Below are 22221 nucleotides of genomic sequence, written 5' to 3' on the forward strand. Positions count from 1 at the left end.
ATTTTCTTCTTATTATTTTCTTTTTAGATACACATTTCTAATATTATTTTTAGTGGATACTTTTTTCTGCATTGTTGTTTTAATTATTTTGTTCCCAACAAGCACCGCGAAATTTAAAAGTTGTATGCACAATTGACGTTGACGTGCGTTCGATAAGAGCACATTTGTTAAGCGGATATTTAAATTTACTATCATTAACTATATGTTTAAATGGATTTATGAATTGGCCACGGTCAAAAGTATGTTCTTCAAATACGAAATATTCATAATCGATAGTAATTTTTTTTAGTATGACTCGACAATGCTGTGATATGCACTGACCCAAGTGGTGACTATTTCTCTGAAGGTTGTTCTAACAATAGCGTATATCAGTGCGGTGAAAACTGATTAAAAAAATCGCTCGATATACGCCTGCCAGGATGTCCCATTAACAAATTAGCACGCGACACGCAATATAGATAAAAACATCATCACGATTCGCGTCTTATCTGCATTCGTTTGGCCATAAAAGACTGTAACTAATCTCTCTTTCAGAAATAGTTATATAACGTCAAATAATAAAACTTCAACAGACTCAAAAAGTGTTTTTAAGTGATGTAAAATACTCGTTTAATTGTCAAATATTCTTATCATATAAATTATTAAAATTTAAAAAATAAAACAGTAAATTTAAAAAATAATAGTTTTAATTATTTTGACATTTTTGTAGAAAGAAACTTTTCTTTCAATTTGTTTGCATTAAAATCGTGTGTGTTACTTTAAATAAAAACAAAAATTTGCTTATTGCTTCTCTTTTGGGAAAATTGTAAGATTAAATCCTATCTTTGGATACATATACCGTTAAAGATATTAGATTACATATAAGATATAATAATAGAACGTTTATTTAAATTTATTTTGAGTGAACAGCTATTGGTTATAATTCACATAGCAAGTATAAAATATGAGAGGTTAGTAACAGTGCAAATAGTTTCTCTATAATTCATAGGATTTATCACACGAGTTATGTCTTCCGTAGGAAAAAATTGTTTTGATAAATTATATCACATTATCTTGGGTATATACACTGGATACACGTTATGTTTATTACGCGCATTTAAGATTTGCGTGCCGAACGACTCCATCGTATTTCGTACTTTCTGCATGTCATATTAAAGTATGAGAATCAATATTCCTTAGTAGATATTGGCTACTACCTACTTATACATTAATGCGATCAAGTGTCTGTCGTGTAACGAGTTATCGAAGTTCTCGGCCGATCGAGATGCGATAACGAGAAGATATGCAACTCAATTACCGGAAATTAAAAATCGATGTAAAGCCTGATATGCGCTGCATAGTAGATATAATAGAGGGATATCTTTTTCACATTTCTTTTGTAATTTGGGAAAATATAATGTCAATTTGAACCATAAGTTTCAATTACACATCAAATAAAATTAATAAAAAGTTAAATAAAAAATAAAATATTAATGTTAGGTTTAGTTATTTTCTATATCTAAACTCTCTAAGCTGACGTACTTTATAAATTACTTCCCGAACAAAAAAAAAATATCCAAAAAATAATTTTTATATCTATGTCGTAATTGTTATTAAATACATATATTTGGAGGTATAAAAAAATATCAACGTTCAACAATATCTTTTTATTTCTCACTATTCGATCGTGATAGGCGTTGCGAGTTTATATCACGGTCAACGTAATCACTGTTATTTCAACGTGAACGGTAATGCTCCGGCTTAAAGTCGCTCTACTTATATGTATTATCTCTCGGCAAAGGCAATACATGAAGAGCGTGGCAGAACGAGAGAGCCGGTCTCCGGGCAATCATCGTTTTCAAGCGTCATTATGAAATTGCTTTGGCAAATGAAATGCACGGTTATGCGCGCGCATACGCTCAAATTGAGATTTATTGGAAAATCAAAAATATGTTTTCCTACTTCCTCCTGTCCCTCTCCGCCCAGTAACGGATCTGTCCGACGTTCTGGTGCATCGTGGGGCTGTATCGCCCACGCGGTGCATCGGCTTACACGAGACGGCCGCGTGCATGCAATTACGCGGGCTGATTCGAGGGAGACTCGAGAAATCGTTTCGCCGGGGGTCAAAATTGTTTCATTTTTCGCTCGCACGTACTCCCTTTCATCATGTGTCGAAAAAAGCATCGAGAGAGATGAAAAACACACAAGTGGAAACATTCCAATGAAACTATCCTAATCAACTGAAAGTTCAAGTACTGTATAATATTTTATTCCCTGTGAAAATCTATTTTTAACTCTCCGAAACTGAATCTAGCTTGGATTCACTCAATTATAAATCTCTTTGTTAAAAGTGTGAAAAGATTCAATTTTCTTTAGAATACGTTTGCAAATTTGAACTATTCTATTAAAATATATTTATTGTTAGTATTAATTCTTTTTTTAGACAAGTTACGTCAATTTGATTTCTTGAATTAATTAGTATCTTTTAATTAACGTAAATTAAACAGATTTTACAACATTAGTAACTTATATATTATAGATTTTGATATCAGCTCAGAAAAATTAAATGAAGGTTTTGTGATGACTATAATAAACACAAACATATACACTATTTGAAAGATTTCTCTACAGAATAATAATTTATACTCTCATATTTTATGCTTGTATGTAAATTACAACAAATATTTTTGTCTACTCAAAATATATATAAATCACACTTTATCACTATATCTTATGTATTATAATAAATATAACAAATTAAAATAAAGAGAGACTATGAGATCAGGCACCGTAAAAAATGTGCAAATTAAAATTTTTTTGATAAATTACATTTAATAATCAATAAAACAATTATTAATCTTACAACATATTACTCATAAATTTCGGTTGCAACTTTGAGCAATCTTCAATAAAGTGAAGTTAATAAAGATGTCGAAAGCATGCATATTGTGTTAAATGCATAATATGATTCACGGCACAAATTAAAAAATGACGTTTAAGCTGACAATTTTACCAAAAGAGCGATTTGCAAATTTTTATCTTTATATAAGCTACACGATAAAATTCATATAACAATAATATCCTCGCGCGATAATCACGATACAGCGACAGATACGTTTGATATACAAATCAGTGGTTGAGCTTATAGAACTCATTGCAATAATCTAACCGAGACCGTCATTAAATCACCTTTGTGCAGCGTAAACTGAATCATGCCACTGTCTACAGCAAAACGAGATCGAGAATATCGAGATCGTGAAGGCAATCGATCGCAATGAGATAAAGGGCGACTCAGCCCGCTCGACCGCTCCTCACCGTCAATACATCTCGAAACTCGCCGACTCTACGATCGATCGATCAAGCAGCGGGTACCTTCAATTAGTCGGCGTAGTTAATTAATTTGACTCGATCGCAATTTACATAATTAGACACGCCAAGTGCGCCCTTCAGCTCGAAAGCGCCGTAATTGCCGCGTCGAATGCGCACGCTTATGCCGACTGCAACTACGAATGATTACTAAGAGATACTTGCTACCTTCCTGCTTCTGGTAGCAGGAAACTACTCGATGAATGGATCAAAGTGCGCTGATTGAAACGCACGAAACCGCGATACATCCCGCGCATCTATAATAAGATGGTGCGGTTAAGTTCGACGAATTGACAGAGCAATCCCTGCAAATTATCGTTAATACTATAGCGGCACTACCTAGGCTATATCATACATTTCTATTATATACCATACTAACCAGCTAAATTGCAAACTACGGATATATATGTTTTATACGATGCTTTAATTATTATAACTTTTAATCAATTCGTGAAACAATTTTACTGAAGTATCTAAAAATTTAGACACATTCGGATTTGCGAGAATAATTTTATCAGACCATCAAAATAATTACGTAAAACACTCAAACATGAGCAATACTGTAAAGAATTTTGACATTCTAATAATTTAAATAAGTAATAAAATAATCTGAATAAATCTAAATAAGTTTGAACGTCCTATATAATATTTTAACAGTTTAACAAAATTATTTTCAAATCTCTATCTAGCTAAAGGTACTTTCAGATACTTCAGCAAAACGATTCTGTCCGTAAATCTGATTGACTAAAGCGACAGGAGAATATTAGATTAATATTCTAGTTTAATTCATGAAATAAAAAATTGATACAAAGTAACAGATGAAATTTCTACTTTATTTGATCTTCTTCAATTATTTTAGTTACAAATCGCAATCCATAAATAGAATCATAAAATCATAATAAAAAATTCAAAGTAGTAATAAATATAGAAATGCAAATTATAAACACAATATGAATAAATGGTGCATAAATTACATAATAGAATCAAAATCAATTCTCATATCTTTCAATGAAATAAACTAAAATATTTATCTAATATTTCAATTGTCGCTCAGTTTTAGCTCTTAGAGTTAATTAAATTTATTTATTTTATACACTTTCTAAATGAACGAGCATTGCTGTAGTTCGTTCTTTCCATGTTGTAATTTAAAGCATAATTACTAACAAAGAGGTATTCGATGTTAAAAATTCAAAATACAGAAGACTTTTAAAATAAAATTTTGTCAAATACTACTTTGAAAAAGCATTACTAGAATTCATTGCTAACTTTTATGTCTAACAGTTCTAACATATTAAATCAATCTTTAATTTTGTCAATTAAGCACGCGAAAATTGTTATAGTCAAAAGTAAATGCGTATGTCGTCTATTTTCTTCTTTACACGTCTATCGAAAGGAAAGAGAGAAAGAAAAGAGGAAAAGAAATGTCGCCGAAACTAACAGATCTAATTCCCGTCATTCGTCGTCTGTCGACTCGTCGATATTTTGATCATAAAATACTCTACTCCGTTTGTCACAAAGCGCGAACGTGGCGCGTTTGGGAACTTACCCCCTAACGAAAGACGACAATTCCTACGACGACGTGAGCTGCCCGTTCAGAGTCAGATTTCCGCGGCCAAATTTCTCAGACGTGTTTCTCGAGGGCTCGGTCATTCTCCGCGACAAAGGGCAAGTCCGAAGCGAATACTTCGCGTCCGCATGGTAGAACTCGAAGAAACGTGCTCGGCTGATGCGTACCTGGAACTTTTCAAGATATACTTCCGCATAAAGAGCTTTTCACGCTGACAATGCGACGCCGTCGTCACAATGAGATCGGTATACTATGTCTGAAGGGGGCGGATGCTGCATCGTATATAAACCGCTGCATTAAAACGTCTGTAAGGCTTCGTGGAAAAATGGTGCGAGGCGCGAAAGGTCGGTCTCGATTCATGGAGCAGTTGAATAGAGAATTGTATAGCCGTTAAACGATAAACAGAGTGCCACAAACTACTCTTTGTAATGACAAAATTAATAAATATCTCGTACATACGTGTCAATAATAAATTAATACAACAAATAAGAAACGTGGTCAAAACTTTATGTGTAAATATTGTACCTTAAATTTTACAAATTTTTCTTTCCAGTAGAACGTAACATATAATCAATTGTATTTGTGTACAGAGTTCGAAATATATTGATAACTAAAAAGGTTTTAAAGACATTTTTTTTAAATTATATCGAGAGAAATAAAAATAGTCGTAAAAGAGTCTAAAAAAAGACCGGAATATACCTTTGCATAACGCATAATGCATAAAGCATAAAAGAATCAATCAATTAGAATATCTTTCCTTTCATGAAATGAAGGATTCTGTTTGGTTGATTCTCTTATGTTTTATGCATTATGCGTCATACAAAAGTCTGTGTTCCGGTCTTATGTATCATAAGATGCGTGACATTGTTTCTTCTTTTCAATTCAATCCTACTTTATATGATAAAAATAACCGACTGTGCGAAATAATTCACACAAATTAGATCGATTTAAAGAGATGGATGTGCAATCTAATGACGTATTCGGCGTGAAATGAATTCGTAAAATATGTTAACTGTGCGGCGATAACAAGACAAGTTTTTTAGATATCTTCCGTGCATTTATTATAACTTCTTAAGATTATGGTAATTTTATCAAGCAATTGAATCATTTTTTATGCTAATAAGTATCCAGTAAGAAATTAACATTATTTGATGTTAATAATAATCTGAAAAACTGCTAAGAACTTTATTTCCAAGTAGACTACTGTATTGTCGATGAAGTATTATTTTTCTTCCGTGTATAAGTTTTTAAAAGAGGAAAGCCGATATCGCGTAAATATCATTTCGTTTTCCTGCATTCTAAAATCTCCTCTCGGACTTGGTCGGACCACAAAGCAGTCACGCTCGCAGCGTCGCAATATTTTTCAGTACCGCACATTTTTATCACTCGATTGCGAGCACAATGAAATATCGACGACGTAACGTAAGCATGCACATAAGTTACTGCGTGTGCTCAGGCAGTAATCGCGAACCCCGCGGTTGTACGAAGAATTATTTGACAAGTAAATCGTCGCTGAGAGACGCACGTGTCACGGTCAAGAGCCGCATCCCGGCCATTTCTAGATTCGACCGATTTCCAGTTGAGAAAGAGCAGCAACTTGCAACAGATCTGGCTGAATAAATATTTATATTAGCTAAATAAATATACGAGGAAATCCTCGTGATATTTTTCATGATCAAATTATCTTAAAAATCCGGATAAACGATATTCCCGAAATATGATATTCTAGTACCGAATATATAAATGCTCAGCTATTATATTTTACACGTAATGCAGAAGATTGTACTTCATGCTGTATAATAAGAAAATATTATGCAAACAAATCGATAATAAGTCTGCCGACGCTATGACACGCTCATGTTGAATCGATGGACGATTGAGCGCAATTCTATAGGATGGGAGTGCCGGTTCGGAACTCTTGCAACGGAAAAGGCGCATCCTGTATCTTGTCAACTGACAGTTGAAAATATACCGGGTGCCCAATCGAGTACTGATAACTTTTCTCAATGCTCGTACGATTTTGTCGATACACTTAAAAAAGTTAATATCATATTAGAAAGTAGTGATTAATTACTTTTACTTTAAGTATTAAACAGCTGTTAATACTCACACGCACGCATGCACGCATGCACGCACGCACGCACGCACAAAATAAGTAATTAATTACTATATTTCAGTATTACATTGAATTTCTCTAAGAGTGTGTAATGCTGTTCCTAACTTAAAATTATTTTTTAAAGAGAGTAGTAAAAAAATTAAATTTCAAAATAAATAATTATACTACATTTGAGAATTAAATACGGATAATGTTTATATTAATCTAATTTAATAATATTATTTATTTAAAAAATTAAGTTCAAATTATGAGACATGCATGTGAAAAAATAATATTTAAAAAATTATTAATTAGAAACTTATTATAAATAGATTAATTAAAAGTTACATAAAAACTTATATTACTGCCTTCCATGTCCTCTGTGTTTAAAAAACATATCATTTCGTCTTTCTCCGGTTTCATACAAAAGAATTAAGTGCCCTATTCCAAGTAAATTTTAATAAAAGACTAAAGAGATCTAGCTACGCTCTTTGTTACGCGTTAATAATAACTGTTTTTTTCTCGGAATTTTCTCTGTCTATGTGCTCGAATAATGTAAAAGAGAAATAATTAAAACAGATGAATCCCTTTGCTTTAATATGTTTTCCGCACAGCTTTTTTCCGCATATTGTTGGAGACGTTCAATATTCTAATAAAAACGTACACTGACTAGCAATAATTCAATTACTAATTGTAATGAGTAATTAAGAAATATTTCTCAATTTATCTATTAAAAATAACAATTTAGTATAAAAATTACACCTTAATTGGTAAATAATCATTTACTCTAATCAAGAAATTATTAGTAAATATTTTAACATGTGAAAATAATAGAAATCTCACAAACACAGGTTTTAAGAATTGCATATGATCTGTATTAAGTTAAAAAAAATCGCGAAAAAAAGGTTTGTTAATTTTTTTTTAAGCATCATTGATTCTACACCGCGTCGTGTTTAATCGATGTCGTAACAAGACATACGTGATAATATATTCGGTGATGCGTGTACGCGCGTTCGAGGAACGGCCGCGTGCACGTTCCACGTGACATAACAAATAGGTCGCAACGATTCCATCATCGGATGCAGATAAAAAATTCATCCACCCACGAGATAGGTTTAGTCTAACAGTGCCTAAGCGCACCCTTCGAACGGCAAGTATATGCACCGTTTTCCCATGTAACCAAACCCCGATGATATCGCATTAACTCGCTCATTAAATAGATTACGAGTAGCACAGGGATGGTACGTTACTCGACAATCGACCGATACTTGATAATCGTACGACGGTACTAACGTAATTACGCGAAACTTATATAGGAAAGAGGAAGAGAAGTTTGTCAATAGGTGGACGATAAGTTATACCTGGAGGCGTTTATGTGAAACCAATAATATTGAAAACAACTTGTTCTTTAGTAATATTTAAAAAGATATATAGTAACGTTAAAAGAGATATATGAAAAGAATAATTTTGTTGAAATATTAAAAAATTTATCTGAAAATAATTTTGTTGAACCAACATTGATGATGGTTGCTAGAATATCAAAATTTATAATTATTTTATATATAATATAATAAGTGTCGTACATAATTATTTTATACAACGATAATCCCATAAAATTATTTTCACATTTAATAAAATTATTTTTAGATATCTATATATATTTATTTAGTTAAATTTTTTATCAAATTTTTATATTTTTAGATATTTCGGCATAACTGTTTTTTCGTATGTAACTCAAATCTATTCCCTCATACTGATAAAGAAAATATATTTCCAAGCTGTAGAACTATATATTTTCCTTTTTCATTTTTTTTAAATAAATTATAACAAGAAAGTTTAATGTCGATTCTTCACGTTTCAAGCGTCAAATCTGTCAAATTTTATCTCGAGTAATGTAATGTAACGTTCAAAATATATCAAAATCACATCGGTGCAGAGGTCCCATGTGGGCTCATGATTAGACGACCACCGTACGTGATACGATGACGTCATGGATGCACGCGTGTTCGCTTGTCTGTTACACGCTACGTGTCAACGAGGTCACGGCAGTTCAATTACCGTCGAGATGGAGGCAAGATCAATCCTCCCATGGGGTAGGTCGGCACCATGGGGTGCATTTGACGAAAGAAAGAATTTTTCTGAATGAGAACTCGGAGGGTGCGACATAGAGAAACTGAAGGAGTGGTTTTAATATATGATCGAGACATTGTTGCGGCACTTTTAACAAAAAAAAAAACCGGTTTTGTTCAGCATGACGATAAGGCTGCAAAAGTTTTAATATTCTGGCAACCAGCTTGAGCATTTTGCATAATTAATTATTATTTTGATGGTCTTATAAAATTATTTTCAGATTTCTACGTGTAACTAAATTATTAGAAACTTCAGCAAAATTGTTCTTTTCGTATACGTGGACTAAACGTGAAACACTTTCCTCTAAGTATTTCAAAAAATTACAGAAAGTTAAAGGAAGAATGTTTGTGTTTTTTTGCCTGTCACTTAAAATTAACATTGTTTCAATGATATTTTAATAGAGAATTCCACACGAGCTGTTGTATCTTGTTAATAAATTCAATTATCAGTAACCAAAGATTTATTCGATTTTTAGAATGTATAATAATTTACGCAAAAGGGGGGAATACTCTTAATAAATAAATTAAATAGTTTCAATAGCTAAATATTATGCTATAACCTTGACTAAAACTTTCAAAGTTAAGAACAAATTATTCAGAAAAAATTATTTTCATATATAATAACTGCGTTCGGAAATATCACCCAGGTTTCCCCGAGTATCGTCTTATCTTTGTTGTTCATTCAATGTTAAACAAGGATAAGGATACTCGAGTGATATTTCCAAACGCAACAAATATATCCAAAAACATTATTGTAAAACAAAAAAAAAAGTCACGATAATGAATATTCATTCATTTTGCCTTATAAACTTAATCAACTATATAATTAAATCGTATACTTTAACAATATAATATGTATTTCAATAACAGACAATTTTTATGTATTGTAAACTACAATTTTTCTCGTGACTTTAAATAAATTCAAAAAATATTTTAAATTCAAACAGTAGTATTATAAAATATAATATGAAATCTATATAACACATTTATAGAAATAAGTTAAAATCACCGATATTTTATAAATCAGAAAATTATATCCAAAACTTTAACAATGTAAAAAATAGAAAAAATCAAATAAGTTATTATAAATCATGAGCTCTGCTACTTGAAAGGAAAAGTAAAGATCAAGTAGAGATAAGTGGAGTATAGAATCAAAATCTATTCGGTTTCAAAGCGAGACTCATATATTACTTGTAGTTTTTTTCTAATAATTTAAAGCCCATTTATCTCATAGCGACAATGATTCTTTACTCAAATGTAAGCTTAGAAATTTGTCGAATGTGTATTGTACCTTTTAGGATCGGTATTATATGTTGTATCGAATAACCGAATAAGATATATTGTTGCCCCATCACCTTCTCGAGGGCTGGTACTTTTAATACTGCTGCGCCCTTCAGTCAGCCCATGAGATATATTGTGAACCCTAGAATAGATCAATCAGTGAATACGGTCCTCGCTAATAGACCGATTGAAGCCAGCCAGTTATGACAGGTATCTAAAGATCTCTCTTGTGGTGGGTAAATATTTTAACGCGCTTGAAACGTATACATTCAAATTTCATGTTATATTTCAAAGATTTATTGGGAAGTTTTTTTACTTGACAATTATATATGCATTTCAACAATTATGTTTCCGATTAAGGAAATGACAACAATTAAGACATTATACTTACTGCTGCTAAGTATTTGTTCCTTTCTTTTCATTTTGATAGATATTGTCAATATTTCGAGGTAAAAAAAATTATCGAAATTGCATTAATTGATAAAATTGCACGTTACATTTTTTATAAGTAAAAACGTGATGACTATAATATATTACAGATTCAGACAGTAGCAGTAAAATCATTAAACTCCAATTTTTGCTACCAGAGTGCGCCACATAACAGCATACTGTCGGTTTTCGAAAACGTTCGATGATTTTCGCTAGTGAACCGGTGTACATACTGCGCATGCGTGATTATCGACTCGACTTTCTGAGATAATCTATAGAAGTATGGACTCGACTGTGTGTATATATTAAACTTAACCTGTGAGACGTTATGTTATGAAAAAATGTTCGGCAGATTGATCTCGGGCATATTTCAGTCTTTGCCGTAAATATCAACTTCTGTTTCTCACTCTAGAATTAATATTTTCCGTAGTAACTTGTGATGCGTTTCATTATCAATTCTGCTTGTTGTTGATTGCATTCCATTTGATATTTTCTTTATACCAATCATTAGTTGTAGATAAAAAACGAATTTAATTATATTGTCAAACAATATAAAAGAGTAATATAATAAGTTATATATAAACGTAATAAACTGTGCTACTTGCGTTATTTAACCTTTAGTGCACATGATTGAGTCAGTTGTTTTATGTATTTCTTTTCCTTAAAATATTAGGAAAATTTGGCTAAATAATAGTCGTTATTCTTTCTCTTCAAATATTTTTGCACTGTGATCTTACATAAACTTGCCTTTAACGATGAATATTAACTTTATTCTTTCTTATTTTAAATATACAGCTTCACACTTTCTAAAGATGTTAAAATATATAAGAATCTCATTTAATAATTTTTGTATATTATATATATGTAAGTGATGAAAATTCACACAATGGTTGTCCAGAATACCGACATTATATATAATAAAAAACTAGAAAATTATCAAGAGTTAATGTAAAACATAATCATTGGCGTATTGAGACAATATAAATATATAATATAATAACACATATTTTGTTACTATATATGATTACAGGCAGGCTTCAAACCAGCTTTCATCAGCAGTGACTGCGACATCTGTATGGAGCCCATGGGGTTTAACATTTGTGAGAAACAGAATGAGATATCACTTTCCTCACGCTAATGAAAGAAAACGAATAAAAAAGCATGGCTGGTTGACGAGGATGTCAACACCAAATGGTAGGAAAATTCTTCAAAGAAGAATCTTAAAGGGCAAACATGTGCTGTCTCATTAATCATTATGTTATCCATCCAATTGATTAAATGTATAAGAATGTATGTTACAAAATAAATATTTTCAATTTAATTAAAATCCTTTTTATTACAATCAAAATACTTGGTGACATAGTATGTGAGTTAATTGCCATCATGTGCATTCATGTAAATTAACTCTTCTTCATTTTCTTCATTAACGGAATTCCTGATTTCACCTGGGATTTTAAACTGAAGCTGCTTGCAAGTCCAATCGAACGGATGTATTAAAGGGGCTTCTATTATTAAATCTTTTTGCTCTTTGCCAAAGATTAAGTGTACACTTCTCAAGTGTATGTGAACCGGAACAATTTCTTGTTGACTTGGTTTTATATCTAATAGATCTAGTAATTGTCGATTTAGCTTTGGTAAATCCCAACTGGAATCAGCGAAAGGATCGATTTTTAACCATGTACCCATGACTTCTTGAACTCGTGATCCGTGAATATTATCTCCGAGAATCGGGCTGTACAACATAGTGGAAGTGAATAACCTAACAGAATGCCATTTTCTTGAGGATGACACAATTTCTATTAGCGAACTTAAATTATGCGTCGAATTGCTTATAACTTTATAATCAACATTCATTATCTTGACTTCGTCCCTTTTCCAGGAGTTGTTACTCCACTGAGTCAAGATAACAGGCTGAAATGCACATGTAATTGTTACCTCAGTGAATATTAATTATTTCGTAAAAATATGTATATAGAGGTATATACCTTTTTATCTCCTAATGCAGATACTTTTAAAATCATTCCTAAATGATGTTTTCCTTTGATCTCGTTTGGAACTCTAGTTGTGACTACCCAATATTTCCTATATTTACCACGAGTTCGTTTTGCTGCCAGATTTATTTGGTGGCATACTTCATTGTTAATTCCAAAAACATATATGCCACTCATATATCTACAAATAAAGTAAAATTTGTTGTAAAATAAATAAAATGATTTTTTAAAAGAAAAAGGAAAGAGGCAAATTGGAGAATGATATACTTTTCTGATCCCAAGCATGGTATTAACATTGGTACATCTAACTCCTTTGCAAGATATGGCAAAATATCATTTAAAGTATAATCTTTTGCTCCTACAATCTTATGATGTAAATGCAGGGGTACGTTTATATTTGGCCTACTATTCAGCATGGGTATGCCATATGGTTTGTTTACTGCAATTATTCCATCTGTAAAAGAGTATTTATAAATTAATATTGAAATACATCAATTTTATTAGCTAAGTTAAACAAATATACATAAATATATTTTATTTCTGATAAAAATATTATATATAACTTTACAAAGACATAATATTCCTTTTAATATTACTTAATTTTTTTAAATATTTCTTAATATTACTTAAAATTTCTAACAAATAATGAATCTCTTCTGTGTGCAATACAGAAAAACCAACTCTGAGACAAAGAAAGAAAACCGTCATACTTAAAATAATTTAAACAAGTATATTGGCTATGGTTTAATGTTTTTTGAATTCAATACAATGTTAATATAATCCTCTGAAACTGTAACAGTGTTTATTGGAAAGATTAAATTATCAATTTCTTTGTTACTGCTAGAAATCAAGATCTGCAAAATATCCTTTTGTAGTTTCTCTCCCTTCATATTTCTTTCAAGTCTAACAAATTGTAAAAAATATTGTGCTACTGTGACTCTTAATTTTTCATGATTTGAAGAGTTTCAGTTTAGTTTTCAGTCTGTTTATGTTTTTTATTCAGAAAAGGATTATTTTGTATAAATCAAAGTAATATTTTGAAAAGGATTAGCGCTTGAAATATCTGATTCTAAATTATCTAAAGATACATAAGCAAAGACAGGAAAATATAGTTACAGCTCAAAAAGTTTAAACTTAATTAAGTTTCAAATTTTTGTATCTTGAATATGTCAATATCTCAAGCAGTTATTTCTTAAATAACAAAGATTTTAGTGAGTCAAAATAATATAACTTTCTTTATAAAATGATATTAAGATAAAAAAATATAAGTATCTCTCTCTCTCTCTCTCTCTCTTTCTCTCTCTCTCTCTTAATTTTGTTAAGATTTTAATTCTTAATTCTTTATCTATTAATATATCAATTACCATTTTACACAAAAATATCAAACATTTTCATGTTATATCTATGAATTTGGATTATTTGTATTAAAATAAACTTATTAATTCTTTTTTATACAAGTCATACGTATTTATCAAAATTAATTAATTTCTTTCAACATAAACCAAAATATCTTAGTGATCCAGTATTGTAGTAACTGATATTACAGATTTTGACATCAATACCAAAGTTAATGGCTATTGAAAATAAATATTATTACTTTAATAATAATGATATTATAAATTTATATTAAAAAAAAAAAAGGATTACTAACATTCACAAAATGATAAAAGAAAATTTTTATATTAAAATAATGTATATAAGTAGAATAACTAAAATAAACAACATTTTTTAATTATAATATTAATAATTATTACAAATAAACATTGTTTAATAGTCACAATAGTGCTGAAATTATATCAAAAAGCAAAGATTATTAACTTTCACAAAATAGAACAATAATAGGATATATTTCATGCTATTAAACTAATGTACACTTTTAGAACTTAAAATGAGATATATACATTTAATATTCAGCAAAAACGAGAAAAATATTTCTAGCGCAATCTAGTACAGGAATAAAAAAGACAAATTTATCAATCTTATAACAATAAAAATAGTTTCATCTTACTGGGAAAAAACTGTTACATTAATTGTAGATATAAGATTTCTCCACCTGAATTGTAAACAACATTCTTCAGCAAATCATTTGCAAATTCATTCTCTGATTTCCACGGATGAATTTGGCTATATGGATGGATCACCTTCTGCTTTGTTGTCGTCATATGATTCTCTGTGGTACAGTATTTCCTATAGCACGTACGAATAATTGCGAACTCGCTAGTCCGCACGCTTCTGAGTACTGTCATAGCGCCCTTCATTTCTTCTCAATTAAGATTTGTGAAATTCAAGTCGTTCTTTTACGAATTATAACTGCCTTCAACAGACACAGAATTGCTCTTAAATTTGAGGTTAAACTCGACGCAACTATGCGATATCGCGAATAACCACGGATAACAGATACGACACATAGAATTAATTATTTAAGAACAAACAATATCTTTAGTTACCATTTATTTTCAGTAAATTAGAGATAAGTTTTAGCTTTTATTTACAAAAATCAACAATTTACTCATTTAAATCAATTTATACTGAAACGTGTATAGTATTTAGTGCAGTGTTGCCAATTTTAGTGAGTCGGCTACTAACTAAAAATTTCAAAAATTTTAGATTCTACCACAAATAAAACCTTTTTCGATTTGCAGAAATTTACAATCACAAGACTTTTGAGAAGCTCAATACATCATTAAAAAATTTGGAAAACGTTTTTATTTTATAAATAGTTGTTTTATTTGTATATCACATTTATACAAAATCACAATAATATCTATGCACAATCACATATAAAATTATAACTTGAAATAAAGAATTTTTTAACATATTAAGTAAAAATTCTTACGATATTGTGCATATTGACTAAAATTTATGCCAATTGCCATAAACGTAATACTTAAAAACTACGTAGGATCGCAATTAATTATTAAGAACAACAAACAAGAATGAAATTAAAGTCTATGGCTGCTTTCAGCAAAAAAAACAGCTTTGCAACTGTTGTAAAATTCTTTAATATGTTGTCAGTTCCTCACTGGATGTAAATGTATACACCAATCATATTCAAGAATTTTATATATTATATAAGGATGCCATCACATGTGACATAATTTGGGTAAGCGTAACTTGCATGAACTAATCAAATTGTATCAAATATTACACATTTTTTTAGTTTAAATGATTTGATTGATTGATATAAGTTACGTTAGCCAATCAAATCTAAATTAATGGCACCCTAATAGTTACGAAGTTGCTTTTTCTACTGAACGCAGCCAATAACCGAATATCGTCATCACGTCCAAATATCTGTTCTTTATTCCTACACTCTCCGAACTGGTACACATGGTGCAATCACTAAACTTAATGACGCAATATTGATTTATTATTTATGATTTATCCTGATATTTCATAAGATAAGAAATATATACACATAAAACTTTAAGATACGGTAATTAATTAATATTTAATTTTTATATTTAAATCTTCGATTTTATTATCCGGAGTCGATTATATCCATGGTAAAACTAAAAAAATATAGTTTAGCAACATTTAATATTGGTATATAAATATATCAATAATGTTATAAATATGCATTCTACATAATGAATTTAATACTGCAGTCAATGTTAATTATTCAAATATCTATGTCGACAATTGGAATTTATATCAGTAATATTGATACGAAATTGTTATCAATATTTTTAAAGATAATTTTTTCGATTACATCTCTCCGGACCCCCGCAGTCCGCTTGATAGTCAGATAATTTTATCGAAAAGTAATAAACAAGTAAAAAAATCCATAACCGATTGTCAATAACATGATAATGACAATCATATATACCGACGAATCGTACACCGCGGAATTATCACTCAACAAGCAGCGTACGCAGCGCTCGCAACTCGGCGCAACCACTCGCAGCTACATTAAGCGTTCAAGCGGTTCGGGCAAACTTCAAGTGACTTCAAGCTTCAAGAAGTAGCCATACTAGCCATCGCGCAGCAAATGTGACTTGTAGCGTTTTCAGTCAGTGCCCAGAGTACTCGCCTTTCTCACGTCTTTTCGATTCTCATCGATCGAGAGCCATCGTTCTCTAGACGATTCCACGAGTACGGGTCGATAGAGTAAACTCTACCCGTCGACGCGACGCCAGGAAGCGACCGAGAGCGACGACGTAGGAGCCACCAGAAGGCCGGCGGCTCTGTCCCTATTTCCTCACTCTCCTTTTCTCGCGCGAGCGAGCCATCTCGCAAGTTCAACCTCGTCGATATCGACAGTGAGGAACCTTCACGTATCGTGACACGTATCGGGTTGCTCCCGAGAAGGAAGGCGATCCATCTGTCTCGAATCTCGGCTTCCCCGAGCGGAGGATTTTCACGCTAAAAAGCGGCCGTCCAGCAGGGCGATACCATCTTATATGACTTTACTTCGACAACGAGGTAAGTTCCCCCCCCCCTCCCACCTCTCGGACCTCTAGAATTTTATATGAGTCGAATGAGGATAATTTCATCGATTTTTAAGGTGATCACCCTCCATTTGACCTTTACCGAATTTTAATGCTTCGAGAGATTCGCTGACTTGACGATGACGGTCCAATCGATATCAATTTAGCGTCAATATTTAGCGTCGAATTGCCAATTTTTTTTTTTTTCCTGATACCATAACCTCTCTGTGCCCATGTTGCTCGTGTTCGCTCGTTCTCTAATTTTAGCGACCAGCCATTTTGGACACGACACGACCCGACGGGGCGTGATGCGTGCGTGCATGCGTGCGAACGGGCGAGTCGTAGACCCTTCGCTCTTCTGCGGAAATGAGCGTTTCTCTCTCTCTCTCTTTCCCTTCCCCCTCTGCCGTTCGGACGACGTGACGACTTGCGTGCGTGTCGCACCGGCGGAGGAAACGATTCTTCTCAAAGCCGGTCCTGAAATTTTGTAACAGTCTCTGGCTATGAGCGATTTTGACAAGAGTGAGAAAGAAGAGTACATATATTGTCTTATTCTGACTTATATTTTTTTAAATTTTCATTAATTTTTTCCGTCACATTTATTTTTCATCATTATCTAGTTCTAAGAATAGAAAATAGACGAACACGCAGAAAAATATCAATATATTGCCAAGAAAAATACTTAATCTATTTTTTTCCTTTTAAGTACGGTTATCTTTAAAAATTTTTCTTGATAATAATCTTAAAATATATTTATTACAAAATTTAAAAAAAAAACTCATGTACTCAAAACAAGGATTTTTTGGTGAATATTTTAAAAAAATAAAAAAATAACTTTTTATAATAAGCAAATCGAATTTGTTTTAATTTAATAAACTTGATTGAAGTATTAAATTTACTAGAATTCAGAATATATTTTGAGTAAATTTAACACTTGTGATGAATTTATGATATATTTGTGAATATATATGAACTTTAAAATACTTGAAATAAGTAATTATTACTTTCAAAATAATCATTATTTGTGTATTTTTCTGTGTAAAGAGTAAGTTGAATCGAAATAAAATTAATCTACATTGATAAAAACAAGCATTAGAGCGAATCTTACTCTGATTAGTGAAATCTCACTCTTAAAGATTCTTTTTCAAGATCACTCAATTTTTAGAATGAGATTTCAAAAAATTTATAGAATGAGATTTTAAAAAATTTAAGAAAATATTTTACTTATTTTAATTTATTGAAGTGGACGAAAATGATGAGCCAATTAAGTCGTTATCTCTCATAGCTAGATTTTATTATATCTCTGACCCAACATTACTCATTACTGGATCCTTCAGTCTGCGCTTTTCGTGGACTTACTATTTTCAGTCAATTTTGTTACTAAATCTGACTACAAAAATAAGCTGCTTAACGTAAACGCGTGTATGCTATGGAAAATTTCATAGAAAAAATACGTAGACGGAAAAAACGGGATAGAAAAAGCCAGATCTAGATTCTTGTGGAAGGAAAGAAAAAAGAAGTGAAAGCGATTAAAAAAACCTTCTCTTTATTCATCTTGTGTTCATAAGTTTAGTTCTTTTTAGCTGAACTTGTACAGTTCATTTTTTTTTCTTTTTTTCCCCTATATGGAAAGAAAAAGAAGAAAGAGACAAATGACGCAATAAATTCAGCTAAAAAGAGCAAGCCTAATAATTTCTATCAATAGGTTTTTTTATTACTGAGCTGTACACTTTTTGTAATTATTGAAATAGATGTTTGAAATTTGGGAAAAGCGAAAAGGAAAATGTAGTCCAATGCAGTAATAAAAAAAAGAATAACTTCAATTTTGGTTTAACTTATTTTTTTATCTTTTTCTAATTTTAGCGTTAGAAAAAGAAGGTGAAGATAAAATAAAATTAATTTAAAATAAATTTGCTTTGAAAAATAGACGTTAAACATATATATTTTTACTTTAAATAATTCGTGTTTTGTAATTTGGTGTAGCTCTTGTATTCTCTGCATCGAGAATAGGACGAATATATGTATAGAAGGGAGGGAAAGAACGAAGTGTGTAGCAAGAGCAGCGAAAACAAGCGGATCTATTTTAGCGAGCACTTCTCCAACTAGCCTATCGCATCTCTACTCTGACGCGTATCCGTGGCCACAATAAGGAATTTATTTCTCTCTTTTGTAACGAGAGAACAAGTAATTTGTTTTACGAGCAGGGACTGCTAATATCCGACAAGTACAATTTGTCAGCATTGACATCTCTAACATTTTGTAGCCAAATACAAAGGAAAATTGTTTTAGATACGATATATGTATATATATTATAAGAGATTCCAAAAAAATTCATTGAATTTACTTTATTTGTCCTCATAGTTTGTTATAAATGACATTTTTTTACACATTTTGTTACTCCCGTGATGATAGTTCAAAAATTATGCACACTTTAAAAGTTTAAAAGATAATTAAATGACCTGGCAGAAATGACTTCTCGCTTTAACTGCCATTTTAATCGTAAAGATAACGGTTGAAAAATGGAATATTCCTTTTGATATTTATTTGCGTTTCTATTATTTCATAACGTTGAACAAAAGAAAATATTTATTTTACGTTGCAATCTGATTCAAAGCACTGAACTTGTAAAAAGAAAAAAGGAATGAGCAACAAATGTTCGCGTGACGTTTGCATTATTATACGAATTGTATATTGCTGCGTCATCTAATAACTACTCCAAGAGCGATTCGTTATTTATTTATCAAAGCTAATGTTACGATACGTGCATAATTAGTCACAGTATATGTATATTTGCTGCATTATTGTCAATAGCCACAGTGCTGACTAATCGAAAAGTTTTACATCCGATTGATTTTTTGACGAATTCCATTGGGCTTTTAATAGATATTGACATAAAAATTAAATTCAATTTTGTAAAAGTCAATCTAGCTGTTTTTTTTTTTTTTTTTTTAATATACAATATCTCACTTATTTTTCCCGGTACATTTCCAGTCCAATTTTCCGATAACAATGTTAGTTCGGAGACATGCAGTATATGTTGCGATTAGATTATATAGCTGTAGATATGTATACTGCAAATACGTCGATAAAAAATCGCAGATAAATACATTCTTTCGGCGCGATTTTCTAACTCGTATTGTTCAACCTCGTCACGATCGGCTATGACTCGTCTGGCTCGTGTTTGTAAATACGTCCCTATCGACAATATACGGACTTCCTTGAGCGCACGCAGTGTCGGTTGTCATTTTGTCGAGTTTGAAAAGGTTCTCGAAAAGTCCGCTTCGAAAAAAGACATTAATGTTATCAGGTACCGTTTATATATATATATATATATTTTACAGAAGATTAAAGAATCGCATATATTAGATATCTATCTTAATAGATAAGAAAATCACGACTCAATGAGATTAAATATAAAAATAAGAATTAAAGTTTTATCAAGATTGCAAAAAATTATGTAATAATATAATAAATAGAAATTTTTTTTCAAGCGTTTTGTTTATTTTCGCGATATTCTAGGACCTTATTTTCAACTACAAAATATTGCATACAAAAATATTAGAGAAATAATATGTAATATATATACGTAATGTTTAGTATTGTATTTTTGTATACAATATTTCTTGAGAGTGCGATCGCTGGAAAATATTCAGTTTTTGGAACTCTAGAAATGTGTGAAAACTGCGTCAGGATTAATTCAAAATCTTCCTTTGTCCGTATGTGACTGGTGAATGTTTTTTTGCGTTTATCTGGCCAAGATGGTCTGCTACTTTGACCCTTAATACATACGATACTCGATAACGATGCAAAATAATACCGCTTTATCAGACAGCGGTTCTCAAACACTCGCGAATTTGTAGAATTTCCATGAACTTTGGCGAAGGACATTTCTCTATAGTTTATCTCACTGGTGAAATGACCTTGATTCGATCGTGTATTATACGACTTGATAAAAATTACAAAAATGAGCGAATTTACTAAATGTTAATCAATGAAGATATAAAAATTCTAGTAAATTCGCTCATTTTGTAATTTTCAAGTTGCACAATCGAATCTCTTGTAAATACTTTTCAATTTGAAAGGATGTATCGAAACTCCGTTATTCTTCATAAGAATAAATTAATTGCGCCATTACATTAGAACATGCGTGTACATATATGTGTTTAGTCGCAGCGATGAAATAATGTTATGCGTTGCATGCTCTCACTTTCTCCGAATTCGAATCGCGAGCAGAGGCAAGTGCCAGAACGAGTTTCGTCAAGGAAAGTATCGAGGATCACCGGGCCAATAATTACGGCGCATCAAGAACATCGGACTCCTCCAGAATTAAATGGACTTGTTTAGTTGTTGAAACTGGTCGCGAGAATTTAATATATTGTCTGACTGTACATTTAACAAGCAAATAAAATCTTTTGTAACGAAGAACAACAAGTTTCCTTTTGAGAAATTTAAATAGTAGCTAAAACTTATTGAATACAAAACTATGTAAATACAAATGTTGAAACGCTGGTCTTAGAATTTGCCAATTCAAACTGAATTCACATTAAGTAAATTTTGCTACAAATTCTGTAATTTGTTTCGCATTGAAATACAGAAATAACAAAACTATTCAAGTATCAAAAGAGAACGTTAAATTACTATTAAAAATGAGATTATTAATCCTCCGCCGACCACGTGGAATTTTGCATTTTCCGTCCGCAATCTAAGTATAGCGTTTTTCATTAGTAAAACTGGTGCGTATTCAATGTACATTAAAACTATCACACACTACTCTAATCTGAATATGAAAAGATATTTTAATTGATAAAATGCTCAATGTATATTTCATCAAATAGCACAATAAAATATATTGAGAATTTCGCGGTTTAATTCGTTCCTATATTTTCATTAAACATACATCTTTATATATCGATTTGTGTGTAACGACTTTAAAGCGCACGTTCATTTGCCATCA

General features: G+C 31.2%; 2 protein-coding genes across 3 annotated transcripts; one reads left to right on the forward strand and one right to left on the reverse strand.

The window, feature by feature from the left end:
• The first annotated feature begins 11127 nt into the window (after positions 1-11127).
• Positions 11128-12109, forward strand: mRpL34 (mitochondrial ribosomal protein L34). The gene is made up of 2 exons (XM_018543697.1): positions 11128-11228; positions 11877-12109. Exons 1-2 carry the CDS (start codon positions 11188-11190, stop codon positions 12094-12096), a joined length of 261 nt encoding a protein of 86 aa, XP_018399199.1. The 5' UTR covers positions 11128-11187; the 3' UTR covers positions 12097-12109.
• A 93-nt stretch (positions 12110-12202) lies between these two features.
• LOC108776778 (RNA pseudouridylate synthase domain-containing protein 4) lies at positions 12203-15320 on the reverse strand. Of its 2 annotated transcripts, none has more exons than XM_018543498.1 (5): positions 15285-15320; positions 14891-15147; positions 13105-13291; positions 12832-13018; positions 12203-12757 (listed from the first exon to the last, which is right to left on the reverse strand). In XM_018543498.1, exons 2-5 carry the CDS (start codon positions 15093-15095, stop codon positions 12218-12220), a joined length of 1119 nt encoding a protein of 372 aa, XP_018399000.1. In that variant the 5' UTR covers positions 15096-15147; positions 15285-15320; the 3' UTR covers positions 12203-12217. The 2 variants fall into 2 exon arrangements, with proteins under 2 accessions (XP_018399000.1, XP_018398992.1); XM_018543490.1 differs by having other exon boundaries at positions 14891-15151.
• Positions 15321-22221: the final 6901 nt, after the last annotated feature.

This window comes from Cyphomyrmex costatus, unplaced genomic scaffold, assembly GCF_001594065.2.
Source record: "Cyphomyrmex costatus isolate MS0001 unplaced genomic scaffold, Ccosl1.0 scaffold112, whole genome shotgun sequence".
NCBI lineage: Eukaryota > Metazoa > Arthropoda > Insecta > Hymenoptera > Formicidae > Cyphomyrmex > Cyphomyrmex costatus.

Excerpts from the sequence above, each read along its gene's own strand:
- mRpL34 (XM_018543697.1), top strand. The coding sequence starts at position 11,188 with ATGTTCGGCAGATTGATCTCGGGCATATTTCAGTCTTTGCC. Across the intron at positions 11,229-11,876 it reads GGCATATTTCAGTCTTTGCC|GCAGGCTTCAAACCAGCTTT; the intron begins GTAAATATCAAC and ends ATATGATTACAG.
- LOC108776778 (XM_018543498.1), bottom strand. The coding sequence starts at position 15,095 with ATGAAGGGCGCTATGACAGTACTCAGAAGCGTGCGGACTAGCGAGTTC. Across the intron at positions 13,292-14,890 it reads GAATGTTGTTTACAATTCAG|ATGGAATAATTGCAGTAAAC; the intron begins GTGGAGAAATCT and ends ACTCTTTTACAG. Across the intron at positions 13,019-13,104 it reads CCATGCTTGGGATCAGAAAA|ATATATGAGTGGCATATATG; the intron begins GTATATCATTCT and ends CTTTATTTGTAG.